Below are 23,175 nucleotides of genomic sequence, written 5' to 3' on the forward strand. Positions count from 1 at the left end.
TTGACTATTATTACCATTGTATATTAATAAAATATACATATTAAAATACATACCTTCGCGATTATTATCCATCTTAATATTTGATAAAAACATTCAAAACAGCGAGAGAAACAACTATTCGAAACAAGTCCGAACACGACACCAGTGTTATGCTTCCAACGAAATACTGTATAAAACTGATGCTTTTCTTTTGTTTGTTTACAAAACCACGGCGCGTATTTTAAAAATTATTGATTGCAATTGACTCGCTGGAATGTTGTTTCTCAATTCATAAACATGTTAGAGTCATTTCCAGTCATGCATTTTTTTGACTTTTGTCCTCCTACTTCTTTATTAGGTCCAACGGCGCGCCGTGTCAAATTCTAACAAGTACTGTACAATTTGTGAAATAGCGAAATAGCCAATATACTGTATTTTTTTTTAATTAAAGAGTTGGGACGTTAAGTAAAAAAGAAATAAAACACGTATTTAAGATAATAAAAAATGTAATTGAACAAATTCAATTAATTATAATTAGTGGGATGAATAAACCTGTTGATCACCCCAATTTTCTCAAATCTTGGAATCAAACTGGTCTCAGCTACCTCATTTCCTTCTCCACGTTGATTTTCGTGCAATGCTTAGTTTTTATCACAGCGACAAACACATCTTCGAACAAATAAGAAGTCGCAAATGGAATTAAGATTCTCTGAGCTTCACCACTTAGAAGGATATTCTCTTTTACTGATATTCAAAATTCGGTTACTTTCATGCTGCTAACTTTTGTTTTCAATGTATTGTTGCAAGACAACTCAATAAGATTCTCTTCTTCTGCAGCGGTAAATTCAAATGGTGCATTGGCATTAAATGGATCTTGAATCTATGCAAATTTATCGATATTATCATTTTGAAAATATTTCTCAAACCAGGTGATAAACTATGATAAATGTTCTTCGAAAATAGATTTTATACTTCTAGAGAAATCAACTCCATTGGAGGTCAAAAACTGTTGCAACAAGGGAAAACATTATTTTCCTCTGACTTCATTTATTTTTGTTTTCTATAGTTTAAAATTTTTTTTTTTTCTTTTTATAAAAGCTGAAATTTTCTCAATCGACTTTAAAAGATACATGTTGCTGTTCTGCAGGGAGAGATTCAGAGCATTCAGCTTTTCAAAAATATCACATAAGTATGCTAGTTCTACCAAACAATCTTCATTCACAGAATTTTCGGCATACTTGTGGTTTTCCACTTTAAGAAAAATAAAAATTTCCTGACCCAATTTAAACGTATGAGACAAAACATTACCACGAGAGAGCGATGGGTAATGTTTTGTACTTTAAGTGCTGTAATACAACAAAGACGTGTGCTCGGATACCGTATTCTCAGATTAATTTTTGAAAAATTTTGCCTTCAACGGCCGAGTTTTTATAAAGTCAATGAAAGCTTATCAGTTTATTACATCTACTACGTATTCTAAGGTCTGTTCAATGTAGGACTCAGATATTTTGATGCGAGTGCTTCCCTGTGAATAACGCAATTGGTCCACAGCGCCCCGCTCTAAGCTTTGAAAAAGTGCTTTCAATCCTCCATAACACCCGGACATAGAACGAACATCATCAGTGCAGATACCAATGTATTTGGTCCAAATAATTTTCAAATATAAAAATATCAAGAATCTCGAGCAAGTCTTGTGTGAGATCCGAATGGCCCCGGGTCTAAATTAGTAATTTAAAGGTAATGTTAAAGTTTTGTCATAAAATATTCTTTCGTTTGGGATGGAAAGGTGGCGTTTTCTAGCGTGGGAAAACAGCTAGGAGAGTCACTTCCCTTGACAGAAGCATGAGCATCCTCTGTTTTTCCCTTATCTGCTAAAAATCTCGCTTCAATGGAAACTGGTTACCCCTCATTTCTTCCCCCTTCCCATCCGTTCACGTGGATGAAGCCTCGACTGATAATTGGTCGTATCAGAAGATATATGCGAAGTTCAGCCAAATTCGAGGAGTTCGTCAGAAAATCTCATAGAGGAGAGACGTCTCCCATATTGGCTCCACACCGCCCTTAGGAGTTCATCGTCAGACCTGAAAGAGTCAGGACTCCACACAATTGCTCTCTAAGGCCAGCACCCTTAAGAGTTCGTCCGTACATCGGAGAGTGGAAAGGACTCCACACATATATGCCAGCAGACCAACGCCATCGTCATACCTTGTCAAATTAATCCTAAGAAAAACTAGGAAGTTACTTCGCCGAATAAGAAGACGACACTGCAAAGTAAACAGGTCGTATGTTTAAGAATAAATTGTGAGCTCTCTCTCTCGACTCGGTATAGACTAAGAATAGATTACCTTCTGTCGTGATTGATTTGATTATTCGTTCTTTAATTGACTGTTTTAGATTATTTGATTATTTCTTGTTTCGTATGAGTATTGTTTATTTTGTTTATTAAATTCTCTATATTTTGTTAAGAGATGTCTCTGAATTATTTCCTGAATCAGATCGACGGCATAAATTTCACGCGTGTTTATCCGCGTTACGCAAAGTAGATAAACTGGTGTCGGGACCCTGACATAAGGAAGAAGGTGAATTCGCCATCACCAACTTCCGCTTAGAATACTAACTGTAAGACCCTCCACACTCGTTTCCCTAAGTCTGGGAAAGGCCGTTTTTGAGGACGACCGAGACTAGTTTCACGAACTAGTGCCGATTAAGTGGTGCTAATTATCCCAGCGAATTAGTACCCCCGGCTGATCTCACACTTGAGCCTTAGCACCAGCAATGATACTTTTACTAAAGAGGCTTTCTACAATGCTATTACTCTCTATAAACCGTACATAGAAAATCAAGTGAGCATCATTATTATTATCTGTGGCCTCATCCAGCTGCAACCCAAATTCCTTCCGTTTTATTTTTTCAATTAACTGATCATGAGGTCCTTCGCTATATGCTGTATTCTGCGATTGATGGTGTTATTGGACAAAGGCACTTTTGAAAGCTGCTTCCCAGCAGACTCACCGATCATAATGTTCACCATATCTACAGAAGCCGGTAGAATAAGTTTTTCTGCGATGGTATGAGGCTTTTTACATATTGCGATTCTGTGCCACCTTTATTATTGAGTTAGTGATTTGCATCAGGTCTGCTAGATGTCGCATAGTATCACACTGAATTGAGAGAATATAAAATTTTCATAATTTTACTTCTAATTTTATGGCTCCCCCTGTGAGGAAGCCGCGGCTCCCTAGAGCGCCGCGGCGCACACTTTGGGAACCACTGCATTAACTCACAACTTCGTCGTATGTTGGCCCAAAATCCCATTCCTTGTTTTCCAGGCCAAATTAGCTTCGAATGCAACCAGTGAAACCTTATAGGAGGGCTGATCCGATGTATAGTCACAGAGTTTAAACCTCTTTGCGTAATGTACAAAGCACTTTTTTTACAGCTTGTGCTTTCCTTTTTGAATAGTCTGCTGGTGCCGCTGCCAACCAATTGCATTTTTCAATCCTTAAAATCAGAAAAATAACTCCCCAGAGAATGTTTTCTGAAAAAAACGGGTAATGCTACCAGAATGCCTTTAATGTTCTCACCCCAGTATCCTATAAAATGGTTCGTAAAGGCTCGCTATATTCAGAAATTTTAATGTGCAGTATCTCCTTTTTGGAGTATTTGAACTCTAAGCATATATGTAGGACGCAAAGGCGTTACGCTTAACTGGTGGAATTTGGGAAAACCTACATCGTTATTCTGTTCAACATTATTAATTAATTTTAAAAAACACACACTATTTTATTTGCAATAAGTTATACGATTTCTTTCTTTCAGACTGGTATGAGCATATAAATTCGACTTTTTTTCCTCTTGTAGGCAATAAAAATATTTTCCCCACAAATTTTACTATTATTAATTACCATGGGTTCGGTTTGATGTGATTAAGCAACACAGCTTGAAGGCAGTCTGCCAAGAAGGGTGCCTCCCGGAATGACTATTTTATGGAAAACTTTGAGAACTAAACCATTTAAGAGTTTGATCCGTGAACAAGACTTAGAAAATACCATTCGTTGCTAAAATTCAAATCCAGGACCAACTCCAGTGTTAAGTGGTTTTATCCAGAGATGGGGATTCGGCGGAAAATACACGACTCCTGAGTTAGTATTTTTTTAAATCGACTCTGATTCTCCATTTCTGGTTTTATCCATTCGGTCATTACTGGGAGATTTGACTGGGTCTGCAATAGGCGGAAACTAGGCGATGAAGGAACTAATATAATGCATTTTAGTTTATCTGCTCATAAAAATTTTCGAGCGAACCAACACTCGAATCTAAGTGTCTCAGAATGACAGGGACATTCATCATTTTAGCCATCTAGCTGCCAAATTTTATAGTTTTCATGTTAGTCTTTCCAAGACCAGACTTGGTCATGGAAAGACAAACATGTTAACTATATGATCCATATCCTGAAAATTTATCATGGAAAACACGAGCGAAGACACTGCCTTTCATCGTCTTTCATATTTCTGACCAGGACTGTTATAACCATAACGCACATTAGGCATGTGACTAAGTCCCGAGAAACAGGACACCCGCGGTCTAGGAAGCCGTAAAAATAAGACTAATATTGTTTTACAAAAATACTGCAATTTAGTACCTACCATACCAGGGTCAGGCTGTTACCTGTAACCAGGTGGAAGATTGAATTGTCGGAGGGGGCCCGGTTATGAGTTAATACGGCTCTGCTACTGACTCATTTGAGACAAGGCTTTCTGGCAAAGGGTGAAATTCAATTCCGTCTTAACACATGGGCATAATGAGTAGTTGCTCGGGTGCTCCACGCTAATTTATGCAAACCCCAGAATGTAATACAGTGGAACCTCGGTATACGACCTTAATCCGTTCCTGGTGTTTGGACTTATACCGAATAGGACGTATATCAAACCAACCTTTTCCATAAGAAGTAATGTAAAAATGATTAATCTGTTCTCATGTAAAAAAAATGGCTGGCTTTAAACACCTCGCTTTCCTCGCTAGTTTCTGCTTGATTTTTCATGAGATCAACATGTATCCTTTTAACTTTCTCGCAAATAATTTCTTCCGATACGCTGTCGCCAGCACACTGTTTTTCAGTTATCCAAAGCAAAAGCAATTTCTCGATATGATCTAATGTGTTCGATCTCTGTTTAGAAATTGATTTAACCCCTTTCGCAACGTTAGCAAATTTAATAATGTCTTTATTTTTCACGATTGTCGATATCGTCGTTCTCGGAATATGGAATGCAACAGTTAAATCTCGAACACGCGTGCCACCTTCATATTTCTCAACAATCTCTTTTTTCAGTTCCGTTGTGATTCTAGTCATTTTTTTATTTTTTTGTTGCCCTTTTTCAATTCATGATTAATAAAAATAATAAAATGTTACTTACAAATTAAAATCAGAAGAAATTTAACAAAGTTATAAACCGTAGCACCGCGAACGTCTAGTCTAGTGTAGTACACCGATACTGCTACTTGTTCATAGATGGAGCGTATAATTGAATTAAGTCGTATACCGAACAGAAGTCGTATACCGAGCAAAATTTGTTTCGTCCAAACAGGACGTATTCCGAATTGGACGTATTCTAAAGCAGACGTATACCGAGGTCCCACTGTACTTATTTTCCGCTCACCCATCGGTTGTGTAGGCAGGCCCAGGACCCTATAATGCTGTTAAGATGGCCCTAGTGTAATTTTGGCCAAAATTACACTAGGGCCATCTTACATAATGTAAGACGGCCCTATAATTACATTATGTAGTGTAGTGATACTTTACATCAGTAATGCAAGTGTTGATGAGTTTTTAATTATTATTTTGAATGTAATTAAGAACAAAAATTAATAATAAATTTACCATTCCTAACTGAATACAATTTTGCTACGACAGTTTTCTTTTTTGACTCTTTCCGCCCTGTGGGCACTAAGAGGGCCTCATTTTGCAATCTCATTATGGGTTCGGCCAGGCCCACAATGGGGCTGCCTGGTGGTGAGGGACGGGGCCCGACATATCCGAACGGACCACCCCCAAAAGATTCCTGGGGATTTTTCGACCCGTTTGGATTCGAACCCGGGTCCCCCAGAGCGGTAGGCTGCCACCTTGACCGCTCGACCGCTCGGCCGCAAAAGCTACGACAGATTCATATTAGAATATAAAATTAACAATTATTCCTTCTATAAATAGAAATTTTATTTATTCTAGAATATGGAGAAAGAAGTAAAAATTTATATATATGTATCAATGAGAAGAAAGTTTACAAATTGTTTCAATCGCGCCACGTGGTTTACTCATGAGAATTTATTAATCCAGGTGGCGCCACGTGTTGTTTGTATTTGTCGGTGTTTTTGAAATGGATTAATATTTTAAATTAATGTTTGATATTATATAAAAGAAAATAGATAAAATTTATCGATGCAGCTTGTCTGATTAACTGTTTTTGAGTATAATGACACTAACTGCAGGTAAGAAGGAAATTTTTTTTTTCCTTTTAATATTCTGTAATTTGACATTACAAACATCAAAATTCTACAAAACAAAAATCAATTTGTTTATTGAAAATATACAAAAATTCAAAATTACCAAATTAAATATGAAATTTTACTATAAATATTAATCATATAATTTAAATAAAATGATAAAGTATTTTATCACAATAATAACTTATAATGTTGGCTTTTCCTACTAGACAGAGTACTAGTACAGTGGAACCTCGGTTAACGAACTTAATTCGTTCCACGACTCTGTTCATTAATGGAATTGTTCGTTAACCGAAGCAATTTTTCCCATAGAAATTAATTCAAATACAATTTATCCGTTCTATCCTCCGAAATTTTTGTAATTTTATTTGTAAAATGGGTTTTCATTGATGAAAATGTAGGAAAATGTAGTATCTATCATTACAGCAACAAACATGTAAACTTTATTTAATAAAATAGCACTGTACATACCTTCATTTGTTGTAGTTGGTGGCAGAGGAGTGATGTACAGAGCTTAATGCTTAGAAGGGGAATCCCTTCCAAAAAAATAATGGTTAGAACTTCATCCGGAGATTCTTCTAGTCGAGGTCTCTTTTGGTGAGGAATAAGAAATTGATCTAAAGTTGATTGTCTTACTCTTTTAATCAAAATTTTTCTCAAATGCGATAGTGCATTGTCGTTCATATCACATTGTCATTTTCTATGCCCATTATCACTTTTCTCTTTGTTGTGTGCCATACTGATTAAATATATAAATCACAAAACTGAAAAAATAAGTTTAGCTCAAACACTTGGAAAAGCAATGCTTAACTCGCACATGGCTAACAGCAACTAAAATTTGACACAAAAAACTGTTATGTTTGTTATCCAAATTTTGTCTGTTATCCGAGACAAAACTTTTGCAAAATAAAAGTTTGTTAACCGATTTGGTTGTTAACCAGGGCATTTGTTAACCGAGTTTCCACTGTAGTTAAAAATTGGTAAGGTGTGAACTCTGAATGAGGGATTTGTCACCTCTGCTAGAGTTATGGACTCCTCTGTATGAGTAAAAAAGTCAATGGAGCCATACTGTACATGTGACCCTTCAGAAGATATTCACCTCCATAGATCAGTTTTTACTATTACCGGTACTACTGCCTATTTTCAACATTCTGCATGTGTACTTTATGTGCTCTGGTACTCACACCTTGGCACCCATGCAGGGTGATCCCTCTCACTTCCTAAAACTATATAACATTGAGTATTCCACGAACAGTCAAGTGAGCTACTCAAAGTCAGTGTAGCCATGTGGCTAAATAGTTAAATATGATAGTACGATGTAACTCCCAAATGTGTGATATAGAACTAGGCTGATTTCAAGGGGAGCTGTATCTTAAAAAGGGTCACATTTATGGTTCGTTAGGATTATTTTGCTCCTATGAGTATGGTCTATGGCTCTGATAAGTTCCCAATCATCTCATTCCAAGGTATAAAAAAAATTAGAATACAAAGTAATAGTACATTCTACTATACTAGAGTGACTAGATGTCTCTGATTTTGCCTGTTTTTAACATCTGATTGTAGAATCAATCTTTGAATAAAGTAATTTTATTAACATGCCATTATATCATCATCAATTTGTAGATAAATAAATAAATAAATTTAAAAAAATAACCAAAGTTCAGTTTTAGATCTCATTTTCACTGATTCTGAAATCTGTCCCCAGTTTGATTGTAAATGTTATGATCAGCCTAATTATACTTAATTACCTTTATATATAATACTTACCATATAGAAAAAAACAAAAAACAAAAATTAAGTTATTTATAGCCTGCAGCTTAAAAATTTCATTTTGTATTGACTTAATTTATAAGATCTTTCAAATAAGTTTTCTGGTACCAAAGAGCAGAATATCTTCATATATATCACATTTTGAAACAAAATCTTCTGGCAGTTTTTTGAAAAATTAATTTTTCATAATTTAATCAGAAATTTAAAGTTTGTATTGAAATGGTAACATTGAACTCAAAGAAAGTGTTAATGTTGAGGAGTGGACAATCTCTAAATGTTATCATACAAGCAAAATTGGAATGTTTAGTATTGGCCATAAACTCACATTTGTGAAGACAATGCATTAAAAGTGTTATGTTATACAAAAAGAAAATTTCTACCTCTGGACAACTGACTACTACTTCCTAATGCAAATTCTCAGCCTGAAAGGTGGAGGGTATGCAACTATGCATTATTAGGTAGAGATTACTTCAATAACTTTTCTACTGATTAATTAACTGCTACTGTAGTAGTAATTGCTACTGATTAATTAACTGCAGGTTTTCAGTATTCAGTTTTTTAAAGAATAGAATAGTAGTATTATAAACTCTAAGAACCACACACACACACCTTTTTGCCCTATTGACATTAAAAGGAGTTTTTCATTCTCATTTTGGGTTCCATCTCTCTTTACCTAACTGTCCATAATAGGGGAGAGGGCATAATGAAAAAACAGGACCCGAAATATCTGGATGAATTCATAAAAATATGAGGTTTCAACCCGACTTTGAATCCTGATTTCTGTGTTTTTTGGAGTTTCTATTTTGTGAGACTGTCTCATAAAATAGGAATTCCAAAAACAGTAGTTGTAATTTATTCTTAATTAAATTATCAGGTAAATAAATAGATGATAATATGCATTCTGTTAGCATTAAGTATCTCTAAGGATATAGAAGTAATCATTATCAATATTGCCTACAGATATATTTTAAATTATTATTCTTATAAAGTATGATTTTGGCTGTTCAGTAATTTATAAATTTTCTTTAGTAAATAATATTTATTAATATTTGATCTAAAATTCTTATTTACAGGAAGAAGAGAAGCAATTGTATCCTTTGCGTATGAATTAAGTATAGGAATTATAATTTCCTATGTATTTAATGTTAGATTATAAGGGTTTAAAACATATTATTTATTGTTATAATTTACTATTATTGATTGATATTTTTATGAAGGATTTGTAAAAGTTTTGCATGTAAATAAACTATTTCTGTTATTAGTTACTAAGAAATTATATAAAATTTGCTATATTTGAATATTAAGGTGAGTAGAAAAATAAGGCCACCGAATGTTTTGGAAAAATAAATTTTTATTACACTAAACTAAAAATTAGTGACAGAAATAAATGTAGATGTAAAAGAATTACTTATTCTATTTACAATCAGAAATAATGTTGTTGCAAAAATATAAGGTAAGTTGCATTTTTGAGTGATTTATCAAAAAAAGATTCATTATAACCTACAATTGAACAATTATAGGGATGACAACACTTTGTAATTGCAAATGGAGGCTTACTTGCATTTGTAACGCCAGTAATTGTTATGATACCGCTCCCATTGTTAAAATTACTTAAGTTCTAAACAGTCTTTGAGTGTCACCAAATCATGACACTCCATCAGGCTGGAAGTTCTGATACAGCTATTGCAAAGCATCTAAAGAGATTGTGTTATGTTGTAGCCAATTTCATTAAATTTGGTATGTAATATGGAAAGAATTTAATTATTTTTGTTGAATAATTATCCAAAAGGAATATTGAACAAATGGTTATGAAAAATCATTAATAATAAAATAAATGTTGAACAAAAACAACAAAATTATATATAGTTACAATTTTTGTGATAACTCAGGATTTATTTTCTTCATAATTTGAACAAAATTATAGAAAAATACAATATGATAAAATTGTATATAGCAGATTGTAAAAAATATTTTAAAATTATAATATACAATTAATTAAAAGAAATAAAAATGAAATAGAAAATATTTTAAATTAAGATGATGCGGTATACAAGTTAGAATGTATACATGTGAATCCCCATAAATATACATCAGAGAAACTAAGAGAAAATTACAAAGAAAACCAAAAGAACATATACAATTTATTAAATACAATAACAAGAATTATGCCACAGCTAAACATTGTAATTCCCAAGGATGTGAAATTATTACAAAACGAATAAAAACATTAAAGATGAAAATAATATTAAGAGAAAATTAAAAGACAAAAACAAAGAAGTAAAAATAAATGTATTAATGAAAATGAAGGAATGATGTTACACAAAATATGATTACAAATTTTAATTAAACACCAGTTGACACTGGTGTTTAAAAAATATTTGCATGCCAGAGATACAATGAAGAAAATAGTTTTTAATTCACAATATTTTGTATGATTGTGAATAAAAATTTAATATCAAGTACAACTTGGAAATGACAAGAATACATGGTAAGATATTGAAATAATTAAAACTTAGAAATTATTAAATAGTAAAATAAAATATTTGTGAAGTTAAGGAAAAAAACAAATTTTAAATATATTGTTGATATAAAATGGAAGTTGTAATTTTAGATAATTATGTAGAATATACTATATATTAAATGTTTTGATTTGTAAAACAAAGTTAAAACAAATTTTTTGTGTTTTAACAGAGATAAAATCAACTGATAAAGGATAATAATAGGTCCAAAATGTACATATTGGTTTAATAAAATCTCATCACAATTTTCAGTAGGAAAGTTCATTATGACGAGTCCTTCAAATTCATAGCTAATTCAAAAGTAGCCATTAAGATTAATTTTAGTAAAGGTTTGTCTCATCTACTAGACCAGTGTTCTGCAACCTTTTTCTACTTGCGACACACCCATGACTCAACATGGCACACCAAAATGTTATTCCCCTCAAAAACGTATGATATGATACTATTAATAAAATTACAGTCGACCCCCCTAAAACACGGTAGATACGTTCCGGTTTTTATGAATCCATTTTCTACAAGTCCAGCCAATTACAGCCAGGCACGTATGCAGTTTACGGACTACGGCTGTTTGAAAGGTTTCTTCCATAAAACTAATCAATTCTAGACTAATTCGACTCAACATTTCCAAAATATGTATAATTTTTTGGGAATAATCCATATAAACTATGCTATAGACAAAAAATTGTAGGATTACTTACCAAGTGTGCACCATTCGACTACGCCATTACTTAAGCTTGTTTTTATCGTGGAGCTTGCCATCGAATGGCGCTCGCATGCTTCCTGATAATTTTATTTTTTTTTGTGAAAAATTTGCTGAACTTTTGGATATAAATATAATTTTTATGGCCATTAAATAATAAATGGTTTTTAGTAGGTCCACTGCTCGTTTAAACTCAATGGTTTGTACAATATCCACTATTGATCTAGATTCAACCAATCCTGTCGCAACACGAGTCGGCGATGACATTTTACCGAATTATACAAGTTTTTTTAGCATGTTTGTATGAATACTGTCGCAATTTTTTTGCCGTGATATAGGAATCCAAACTATAGGAACCTGTGTTAACTGTACATAATGCCACTAACCTATTATTATTGTTATTAAACAGATATCAACACCTGTGAGCAAATTTATTTTACATATAATTTCTTAGAATACATAAAAATGCATGGCTTGTAATAAAGAATAAACAAACATCATCTTATTTCATCAGTGCTGCGACAGAGAATGAAATACAAGCATAAGAAACACAACAACTGTGATAAAAATATGTAAATAAAACTTGAAATTAACAGAATATGTAAAAGTTCACGTCACACCGGTTGCAGAACACTGTACTAGACACTTAAACACTGGAAAAGAATGAGAATACTGCTGGATATAAGTATTTATAAAAGAAGCAGCTTACACTGAAAGTTAAATATAATCTTAAATCCGGTCCTCTATATCTCATCTGAATCATGAACACAAAGATTTTGTGTCCACAGTTAGTTGCCTCATTAAAGGTAACATTTGTATTTATATAAAGTATTGGAAAGATGTTTCTGCAAATCAAAAGATATTACATATATGACTTGATTCCTGCCTTTGCATCAGGAAATTCCTTCCTCATTCTTTCTTTTGCAGAATCTGCTTTGGAAACATGAAAATTTTTATTTGCCAACAATATTTCTCATCTCCAGATGAAGCTTCATTTGCAACTCATTGCACATTTGAAGTGCTAGACCTACCATCAATATTCTTGAGCAAAGGGCCTTGAACTAAACAAAGGAGAAACAGTAAGAGCTTTCAAAAAGCAAAAAATAATACTCTGTCATAATAAATACCTACTTGATTTCCTTCTAATGACATGTTCTTCATCACTCCAGAATCAGGTTCAGGCTGGCCTAATTCAAACTCTGAATAACTTAACTTGTATTAGATAAATACAAATTATGGAACAAGATTAGATCATACTTTGTTCTGACAGCCTACTGCAGATGTAAAGTTTTGCTTACCTTCACTTAATCAATTTCTGTAAACTTTTGTTGTTGCAATAATACATGCTTTCCCTGTTTGCAACCATACTGACAGATGAGGATTATTGGATCCATGCACATGAAGTAGGTCAAGAAAGAGAGTGCCAAAATTTTTTTGACATTATAATTGAGGTTTCTGACACCAAGTAGGTTTTGCCTATGATTTGAATGAGCAGAACTTTTTGAAGCTATACAAGGTAGTTTAAAAAGTTTGCAGAATTGATTTTATTACTCAAAAGTATGTCTACAATTGACAAATCAAGCAACCACACACTTTTGACAATGCTGGTAGAGCTTCTGAAAACATTTTTGGAAGCGGTTTTGCAACATCACCTGCAACACAGTTGTCACTCTCTGTATAATTTCATCTGCATTCTTAAAGTGGCATGTCTTGATGGCATCTTTCAACCGGAGGAAGAGGTAGAAATCGCACAGATTGATATCCAGAGAGTATGGAGGATGCTCCAATGTGATCACTCCATATTTGGTCAGGTACTGCTTCACCAGCAGTAACCGTTGCACAGGGCCATTGTCATGGAGAAGCACCTGTGTGTTGTTTTCCCAATGGCACAGATGTTTTTGCAGATGGCTTCTCTATGATGGGCAAAGAATGTCAACGTGCATCTCCTTGTTGACTGTTCACTATGAATTTATACTCAAGGGTCGCACAATCTCCTGGGAGTCAAAGAAGATCTCCAACATGATCTTTCTCTTACTCCTGTCCAGCTTGAATTTCATGGACTGTCATTTTGGTTGAGGATCATTTAAGAAACACCAAGTTTCATCACCCATGAGAATGCTTCACAGCATATTCAACATAGACCTTGAAGATGCTTCAAGATGCCTCAGAGGGTTTTTTCCTCCAATAACACAAAATTTGATATTTGCACATTGTTCTTCCACATTTTCACCAGACTATGTTTCATGTCGTCTCACTAACACAACCTTCAGTGACTGGTAACTGTTGTCATCTTTGCAGAGAGTATGGACTTGTTTGAACACGTTTCTCTATTCCTGACATGTTTAGCTAAGAATGCATTAAATCAGGGGTGTCCAAACTTTCTGTTTCTCTGGGCCACAAGTATATCGTGGCCCAATCCGTAAATATACTTGTATATTTAAGGATCTACATGCCTAGATTATAGTAATAAGTATTAAAACTTTATCACGAAAATAGATATTTTAAAAAATTACTTCTACAGACACTTTTAATTTCTACTTATAAATAGATAAATTTATTTATTATAAAGGAAAAAAACAAAAATTTATTTGAAAAACACAAATATTTGTTTTATTTGGGTTTTTAATTAAAAAAAACGAAACACAGTTCTAAAGTGCATTTTTATTCAACAAATATATTTATAAATAATATGTAGGCCAAAATTGTAGCCAATGACCCAAATGATATTTTTTACGCCAAACTAAAAAAGGGTAGCCAAATTTGGCGCAAAGTTGCCAAATCTTTCAACCCTGAAAGGAGTATTAAATAAAGCTATAGTTGGTATTCAAACGATTATAGACCTAAATTCGGAGAAAGGACAAAAAGGTCAAAAAATAAAGAAGTGAAAAGGTTAAATAGATCTTCTGTTATGCAAATATTGATCTTTAATTTTTCAACCTTTCTCAATTATTTTTATTTTTTTGCTATTCTCTTCTTTCCCTGAATTTGGGGCTATAATCCTTTGAGTCACGACTTCAGCTTTATTTAGTATTCCTTCCTCATTCACACATTTCAAGCATTTGAAAATATTTCCTTTCTATTAAAAAATAAAATACGTATAAAAGTTTAGGGCTTTGTGAAACTTCTTTTTTGAGGTTTATGCCCTTAAAATAAATAAATAAATAAAAATTTGTCAGTTTTGTTTACACGTTTTTCGGGCCGCATTGGAACTTGCCTTGGGCCGCATGCGGCCCGCGGGCTGGACACCCCTGCATTAAATGTTCCCTTTTTTATTGCTTTTAACTGACTAACCCAGCATAATTCTGGGAACTTTCTGGGAACCTACCTACCTTGTATGTGAGACTAGTGATATGAAAAAAATTCAGATGGAAGAATTCACTCAACACAATTAACTTTATAGAAAGATGTTTGTTAACAGCAGGAATCTATTACATTATATTAAGAGACCAATTTACATTTATGTGTGCATTTTACTTCTGAGAGAGTTACAATTTGCATGAGTCAAGTCACAATACTTGTTAAACTTAATTGTACTTATCACACTGATAAAATCATAACAAACATTTCAGACAATAAAACTTAGTTCTTGATATAGTAGAGTATTTGATGATTAAAATTCTTGTATACTGGCACAATGAAGTGACCTTCTTTATCAACATTTGGCAAGTTTTCAATCTTTATTTAGTTAGAATGCCGTGCTACACATTTGCGTTTTGGGTATTCTCCCCTCTTCAGCTAACTCACCCCAATACAGACACCCAACTAGTACATCGCAGAACTTTAGACGACTTAAAGGTTTACCTGACGACTACCGTAAATGTCGTCTTTTTACACTTTTTTACAATGACACAATTGGTTTTCTTAATTTTTAACACGCAGACAAAGTAATTGATAAATAGTACTAATTAAAACTGTTACATAAAATCATGCCCTTCGTCTTAGTTCTTCCAAGCGCATCCTGTAGGCCATCTTTCCAACACTTGTGTTGGAAAGATGGCATGTGTAACGAAAATGCGAAACGCAAATGTGTAGCACGGCGTTCTAACTAAATAAAGATTGAAAACTTGCCAACTAGTTGGGTGTCTGTATCGGATTGAGTTAGCTGAAGAGGGGAGAATACCTGAAACGCAACACTTGTGTTGGAAAGATGTTGGAAAGTGTGATTTTGGAAGGGCATGATTTTATGTAACAGTTTTAATTAGTACTATATCAATTACTTTGTCTGCGTGTTAAAAATTAAGAAAACCGATTGTGTCATTGTAAAAAAGTGTAAAAAGACGGCATTTATGGTAGTCGTCAGGTAAACCTTTAGGTCGTCTAAAGTTCTGCTATGTACTAGTTGGGTGTCTGTATTGGAGTGAGTTAGCTGAAGAGGGGAGAATACCCAAAACGCAAATGTGTAGTACGGCATTCTAACTAAATAAAGATTGAAAACTTGCCAAGTGTTGATAAAGAAGGTCACTTCATTGTGCCAGTATACAAACATAAATAACAACACGGTTTCGATAACAACAACAACGATTAAAATTCTGTTAGTGCTAGACTCTCTTGAGGATGGATTGAAAGAGTCAAAAAGGAAGATCTACACAATTTAAAAAAACAGGCTGGTTTCATTGGATTGACACCTAATGAAACCAGCCAAAATTCTTAGATTCTTCCACAATATTCTTAGATGACATTGGCATATTAAGGGATTTAACTCATTACTATAATAGGGTTTAACTCACCCAGTGCAAATAATCTGATAACCATGATTTTTTTCTTTTTGTGGGTTATCAGATTCTTGCACTAGGCAACAGAATTGTAATTTAATTTTGCAATTTGTTTTATAATTTTGTTTGTTTTTAACAGAAAAGGAAGATGTTAAAATGTTGAATGTTCATGGAATCTTTTGAAAATTTTCTAAATAATATTGCCAAATAATCAATAAATTAAAATAATCTTTTTTTATTATACAAAGTTGTTAATATGTTTTAACCTCTTATTAATATTTATATTCCTTAATATAATAATAGCTTTCTTCACTACCGTATCAAATATTTCTAGTTTGTGGAAGTTGGTACTATTCAGCATTTGCCTTAGTTGAATTTCTGCTTATTATATTTAAAGGTTAGAAATAATTTCACATATTAATTTTAATAATGCATAATTTGTGACTTTTTGAACTTCATTAAAGGTGTCGTCTTTCCATATCCTAAAGGATACTTGGTATCAGAAATTGTTCTGTTGTTTCTAACTGCCATCTTAGAATATTGCAGGTTATTCCTAGGTAAGTTTTCATTTTCTAGTTATTTTAAAATATATAATTTAATAAATAATTCTAGTAAGAAATCAAATAATCAACAGTATAACTACATAAGAATGAAAGAATTTGCATTTTATCTAATAGTGTGTCAACAAGCAATCACTATTGTCCCTGTTGTTATTATAAGGGCAATTATATATTCTTTACTTGATGTATTTTTATCAGAGTTTGTTATAACAAAATGTTTTATAGTTACACATATTTGCATTTTCTTAATGAAAAAAAGTTCAGTAAGAAAAGTTATGTATTTTAACAATGAATTGAATGCAATATTTTTATGATTTTTAACTTCTTTACAAAAGATCTGATATTTGCTTAATTATAAATGAATTTCAATATTCTGAAAATGTTTCTGAATAAAATTATAGTCAACTTGCCATACTTTTTGCTTACAAGTTGCACTGTTGTATTGGACACATCATGGGTTTTCCCAAAAAACACAATAACTATCATTGCAGTAATCTGATGTCCCCAAAAAATGCATCCTATAAGGTGAAAATACAGTAATTAGTTTTTATTTTACCCTTAATTATTTTCTCATACTTTATTTTTTAGGAAAAATATTTTCTATATTATCTTTTTATAAAAACAAAAAATTCTTTATTTTAGGCAAAAAAGGAAATCTGACAGAAACATCATATCCTGTCATCTTATCCATTCTACTTACAGTTCCTGCCATACTTGGAGTGGTACATTTTTTAGAATGGCAAACTTATGTACTGAAATTGGATGTTATTCTCTGTGCCATCCAGCTAACAATCCATAGCTTTCAAACACTGTTTGCACTGTTTGTGATTATTAGATTTATGAGGTAATTCTTATCAACATATTTCTAAAATTGTAGTAGTAAGTAAAATGTACTTTTCAATTTAGGTCTACTCAAGTTACATAATGAAAAATCCTCAGGAAAAACCATTTTCTTGTCATCTGCATATCACATGGTAATTTAAAAAAAAGCAACCTCTGTAAATAGGCATTTGTAATGTATGGAAACGAAACTGTTGTACATAATTTTCATTTATGAAACATTAAAATGATGCAATAAACTATTTGTTAATTACAATTTTGAATCATTTTTTACCCGATCCTAGAATGAGAAATTTATTTTCAAAGTTGGATACACTAACTTTCCACAAATTACTATTCTGAGTTACAGTAGAGCGTCGTTTATCCAAAAGTTGGTTATCCGAAAGAATTCCAGTTGGCAAATTTAAATTTTTGCTAGGGCTGTGGCGCTGCAATCTTTGGGTATATCTTGGGCTACTCCAATATTATTTTGTTGGTGTGTTTTAGCTGACAGCATTGGCACTTTTGTGTGATGTTTATCTGAAAAGTGTGTGGTGCTGAATCAAACGTTTTTGATACTAGATGAACTTTTAAAGTATAATTTTTTTGTTTTTATATTTTTCAATATATTTATTTTGTTTGTAAAAAATAAGGAAATAATTTTTAACGATACAATAGCCACGATTATTTTAAAAAGTTTACATTAGGCTTAACATCGATGAAAATTCAACGTAAAGCGACACGCAACGGAAAAAAATTTCAACACAGGATAGGTTAATATATTTTTTCGTACATAATCGGTTATCCGAAAAATAAGTTATCCGAACAACCCCAGTCCCCAATTAATTCGGATAAACGATGCTCTACTGTAATTGTAACAAATTTCCTTATTCAATTCATTTAGTATCAATATACTATTAAACCTGATGATAGAACTAAATGTTTTACTTATTGTACTTGATAGAAAGCAATTATGTTATAATTCAAAAAAGAAATTTGAATGCATATGATTGTTATATACAGTCAATAATCAGATATAAATATTTCTCTTATATAAACCTACAAAATGATGTAATGGAAGTTATTTCAGTTTAGTATCTGCATTTTGATACTGCATATGTAAAGAAGAAAGAACACCATATAATTTGCTAGTCCGCTTTATTTACAATATCCATACATACTGTAACAATAACCGTTTATTTCTGTACAAGATACCCTTTTATCAATTATAAATAAAATGATAATAGTTTCATATAGTGCATGATTTTATACATCGAATTTTGATTTTCAAAAACTGATATGTTACATGGAAATCAATAACACCACATTATTATTTACATCTATAATTAAACTGAATCATTTGTGGAACTAATAGTATTTTGTAAACTAATAACATTATTTAGTTATTTAGTCAACTATACAGCTTTCTTTTTGTAAATATGAATAATAAAAATATCCAGATACGCACAGTCCAAGTACCCATGTGATAATTGAGCAGATGCAAACCTTGCAATCTGAAAATATCAAAGTTATCTATTCCAAAATTTCGTTAAATTGGCTTTACCAAACCATTCAAAGTTTTAAATGGACAATATTGGCTGGAAAGCCCAGAATATTTAAAATATAATTTATATTTTAAACAGCAAGAAGCACATTTAATTCTTATGCACTTATTGATAAGCAACACACATATATCTTATGTTTAACTTTCATATTGGAAAGCTGACAATTTGTACTCAAGAAACAATTATTACATTCTTCACTTGACATACCATTCTATTTGGTGATATTATTATATGGAAAGAATATTTGTTTATGGCTGAAAAATCACCACTTTAAAAAGCATTCATACAAAAGAATCTTAGCAAATAATTATAGTTATTTTTTTATAATTACTGCATATTTAGTGCATTAGTAAAAAAGTTATCTAGAACAATAACTGTTTCACTGCTTGAAAATTCATTTAAAATAAAGGAAAATATATTAGTATGCCACAATTTAACATTGAAATTTATAGCCCCAACAAGAAAACTACAGAAATTAATTTCTGGTTAACATTTAGACTACAGAAAAAGTTTATTAATCCTATTGGCTTCAATAAATTCAATAATTGGTGTTTGACTATTTGGGATTGATAAGATAAATTTCAGACTGACAAACATAAATTACTATACTACTTTATATCATTTAAATATATAGATATATGTATATTAGTAATGAATCTTCTTATTTAAAAATGGACAACTTGGCACGGGTAATAGATTCAATACATGCTTAATTTAATCACTAAAACTACTGACATCTGAGTCATCATTTTCTTCATCTTGAACTATGGGTTTGGACGAAGATTCTGCATTGGGATCACTGTAAGTTATAATAATTCAAAATATTTACCAAGTTTAAATGATAAATTATTTCAAAATATCTTTATACAGGTAATATCTTAATTATGCAAAAGTGAATTTCCTCAAGTTCACAAATTAAACCATCGGCATATGTTTGGTGATTAGCTATATTACATCGGGTTTAGCGATGATTAAACCATCAATTTCATTTTTTTTAAGAAACAATTTTTTAATTTATGATATATGTTTAGAAAGATTCTTCAATGCTAATTAGGATATTATCTGTACCAGAAAATAGTCTCTCTTCAAGAAACTTACTCCAGAATATTTGGATCAACACCCTCTGTGATCATCTTTTGTTTCACTGCACCAACTGGTACCCCCTAAAAAAGATAAAAAGTTAATAAAAAATAAATTTTAAACAAATTAAATCAAATGTTAAATATTCCTACAAGATTTATCATCTTGAAATATTTAGAATATCTTGGATCCTGTGAAATAGTCATCTTTGGTTTTTCTGGCTCAATTGGATTTGAACTTTGTTCGTTGGAAGGAATTTGTTCAGTTGTGGCCGGTTGAGAAGGTTCTTCAATTGTTTGTTTCTCAGGTAATGGCTGTTGTACAGACTGGGCAGTGACATCATCTAATCCAGGAATTGATGCTAGCTACAAGTCCAACTTTTAAACAACATGTACTTCTTAAAATAAATCTGACTTTAACTTATCTATTATTATCCAAAAACATTTACCTTTGCTTCAAGTATACACATCGATGCCTCTAATCGTTGTATGCGAATGAGCAAATTTTCAAGTTTCTCATCACACACTGCTGCAAAATGGTTAAGGAAAGATGTGGTGCGAATCAGAAAATGATTCAGGAAAGCAAGTGTTCTTTTTTGATGAATTGGATCAACCTATAAAATAAATCTTTGATTTATCCATTGTAAAAATCAAATTAAAAAATTTTAATTGTAAATAATTATCAATCATAATTTACTCAAACTATTTATAACCTTCTAAAATTTCTGATAAGATTTGCAAAAGTATACTCATAAATAATTCTAATGTATTGCAGTGAGCCAAAAGTTGAGTGTATTTGCCAATAATTTCAGGAAAGCATGAGTACAATTATAAGTAATTGCCACTAGCATTTAAACAACTGTCCTCCTTAAGAATTAGTTTATGGATACTTGTAATGAAAAAATACTTGATTGTTCTTAAAAGACTATCTCTTGATGATGCATATCAAATCATCATCTGATGTAAAGTGCTTCAGAGATTCAAAGACAAGGCAGTCCTAGAGTGACACAACAGGAGAATAAGGTGAATGCTAGACCACCTACCTTATTCCCCTGATATGTCTCACCTTAGCCTTCTCCCAGCCAAATTTCCATAGTTTGTCCTGGATGATAATGCACACCTCCCAGATTACACTGTCATGCATGGGTTGAATTTCCCCAGTCATTTGGACTTTATGGCTGTTCAAATTTGATAGAGAATGACACAATATTGATTTCTATTTATAGATTTTGACTGCTCCACCACTCTTTACAATAAAAAACTGGATCACAGCTCAATCAGTTTTAGATAGGTATGTTATTGCATAGCCATCATTTCCTTCCTTTTTTCCACTTTTAGCCACACTAGTATTTTTATTTACAAAACCAACCAGAACCATCACTTTTATCAATATAAGATTTCTACATTTTTAGATTACAGTATATACTCATCTGAGGCACTAGCTAGAAGTAATAAACTATAAAATGGTTTAAGAGACCAACGCTTTCCTTCGGCCGCATTGTAGAAATTAGAATTGAATTATAGAAATCTACTCTTATACAAATTTTTCAGAAGTTACATGTAATTTAGGATTGAAAGTAAGTTCCATTTTAAATATTGGTATGTTAACAATTCAGTCATATCACATTAAGTTTCTCATCTTAACTGATTATTTTTATGAAAACAAATAATGTTTAATACAGAAGAACAATTTCAGTTAAAATACAAAATATTTTAATAATTCAATAGCCAAAATTTTGCAACTAGTAAATTTTTCAACTGGATTGAAAAATTCAACTGAAAACATATGTTAAATAAATAATACAGTAATTTTCTGCATATAGCATGTAGGTTATTTGTTTTTTAATCTGAAAGCAGGTGCAGACTATCCATTCTAGCAATTTTTACAGGTTTCAAACTAGAAATTATGGTAGTCTAAATTTGATCAATCCAAACAATTGAACATGACTATAAAACATTTTGTTAAATGTTTGTCTATGAGGACAGCTTTTTAATAGGACTGTATTGCACTGGTGTTTTGGTTTTTTAAACCAAGAAAAAAAATTTATTCAGAGGAACAATCAATCTTTATTTTCACCTTGTATTATACCTGTAAACAGATATTTGTATTAAGACTATAAACAAATTTTTGTTAGATTATCTGGATGATTTTATGACTCAAACCTTATATGATCACTTAAATGACATAAAATACTCTTGGAATTCCTAAAGTGCTTTTTTTATGTGTATTTTATTATTTGATTCAAAAACCCAAAAATAAACACACAAGTTTCTTAAATTTAATATATTATCTCAGCTTACACCTATTAATATCTACTTTGTGTGAAATTTGAGAGGAAGGTGTTATTTTTAAGGTCAAGGTAGATGGCCAGTGTAGCCTACTACTGCTACTACTATTACTACTGTCAATAAGTCCTTAATTGTTTTATTGTCTTGCAAATAAAAACTCTTCCTGATTTTAATTAGGAATCTGTCAAATTAGGAAGTTATTATTTTATTGTACTCTGAAGAATGTTTTCTTTAAATTAACATTTAATTAACAACTAGTTCTGTTAAATCTCATTAAACTGCAACTAAAATATAAAATTAATCAGCATAATGGTAACCCCAGGGTTTCTACTATGCTGGACTCCCCCATTTATATGTGACATGCTGGTCATTCCAGGAAAATATATAGGACAAATCAAAACAAATTAAGAGCGATTTTTCCCCAATGAAAATATAGTCTGGATATATAACTGTAAAGAATGATTTTAATGATCTGTCTAAAATACCACAGAAATATGAGGCTTCTTACATATGACAAAATGGAGGATGATCATGATAAGCAGTATGCAGTATTAAAATTCTATTTTCACTTGAAAAAAAAGTAAATAAAAATAATAATAATAATAAATAAACAGCAATGAAAGCTTGAAACATTAAAGCAAGTGTAAAGTGAAGCAGTTCTTCTGTTATCCACAGCAATTTAATG

The 23,175-nt window shown here is 31.9% G+C and overlaps 2 protein-coding genes across 2 annotated transcripts; one reads left to right on the top strand and one right to left on the bottom strand.

Annotated features, from left to right (window-relative positions):
* The first annotated feature begins 6,320 nt into the window (after nucleotides 1-6,320).
* LOC111613302 (transmembrane protein 216-like) lies at nucleotides 6,321-18,221 on the top strand. The gene is made up of 6 exons (XM_023354651.1): nucleotides 6,321-6,462; nucleotides 9,321-9,337; nucleotides 16,482-16,575; nucleotides 16,643-16,735; nucleotides 17,381-17,582; nucleotides 17,645-18,221. Exons 1-6 carry the CDS (start codon nucleotides 6,447-6,449, stop codon nucleotides 17,661-17,663), a joined length of 441 nt encoding a protein of 146 aa, XP_023210419.1. The 5' UTR covers nucleotides 6,321-6,446; the 3' UTR covers nucleotides 17,664-18,221.
* A 479-nt stretch (nucleotides 18,222-18,700) lies between these two features.
* Nucleotides 18,701-20,851, bottom strand: LOC111613303 (WASH complex subunit 3-like). The gene is made up of 4 exons (XM_023354652.1): nucleotides 20,651-20,851; nucleotides 20,355-20,567; nucleotides 20,221-20,285; nucleotides 18,701-19,921 (listed from the first exon to the last, which is right to left on the bottom strand). The coding sequence occupies exons 1-4, from the start codon at nucleotides 20,669-20,671 to the stop codon at nucleotides 19,837-19,839; spliced, it is 384 nt and encodes a 127-aa protein (XP_023210420.1). The 5' UTR covers nucleotides 20,672-20,851; the 3' UTR covers nucleotides 18,701-19,836.
* Between the last annotated feature and the right edge of the window lie 2,324 nt (nucleotides 20,852-23,175).

The sequence above is a fragment of the Centruroides sculpturatus genome, unplaced genomic scaffold (assembly GCF_000671375.1).
Source record: "Centruroides sculpturatus isolate CEXI.00-Female unplaced genomic scaffold, Cexi_2.0 scaffold1955, whole genome shotgun sequence".
Taxonomy (NCBI): domain Eukaryota; kingdom Metazoa; phylum Arthropoda; class Arachnida; order Scorpiones; family Buthidae; genus Centruroides; species Centruroides sculpturatus.

Coding starts and splice junctions, on each gene's coding strand:
- LOC111613302 (XM_023354651.1), top strand. Junction 16,576..16,642: donor TCTGCTTATTATATTTAAAG/GTTAGAAATAAT, acceptor ACTTCATTAAAG/GTGTCGTCTTTCCATATCCT. Junction 16,736..17,380: donor ATATTGCAGGTTATTCCTAG/GTAAGTTTTCAT, acceptor TCTTTATTTTAG/GCAAAAAAGGAAATCTGACA.
- LOC111613303 (XM_023354652.1), bottom strand. CDS start 20,671: ATGTGTATACTTGAAGCAAAG. Junction 20,568..20,650: donor TGTGTATACTTGAAGCAAAG/GTAAATGTTTTT, acceptor TTGGACTTGTAG/CTAGCATCAATTCCTGGATT. Junction 20,286..20,354: donor ATTTCAAGATGATAAATCTT/GTAGGAATATTT, acceptor TATCTTTTTTAG/GGGGTACCAGTTGGTGCAGT.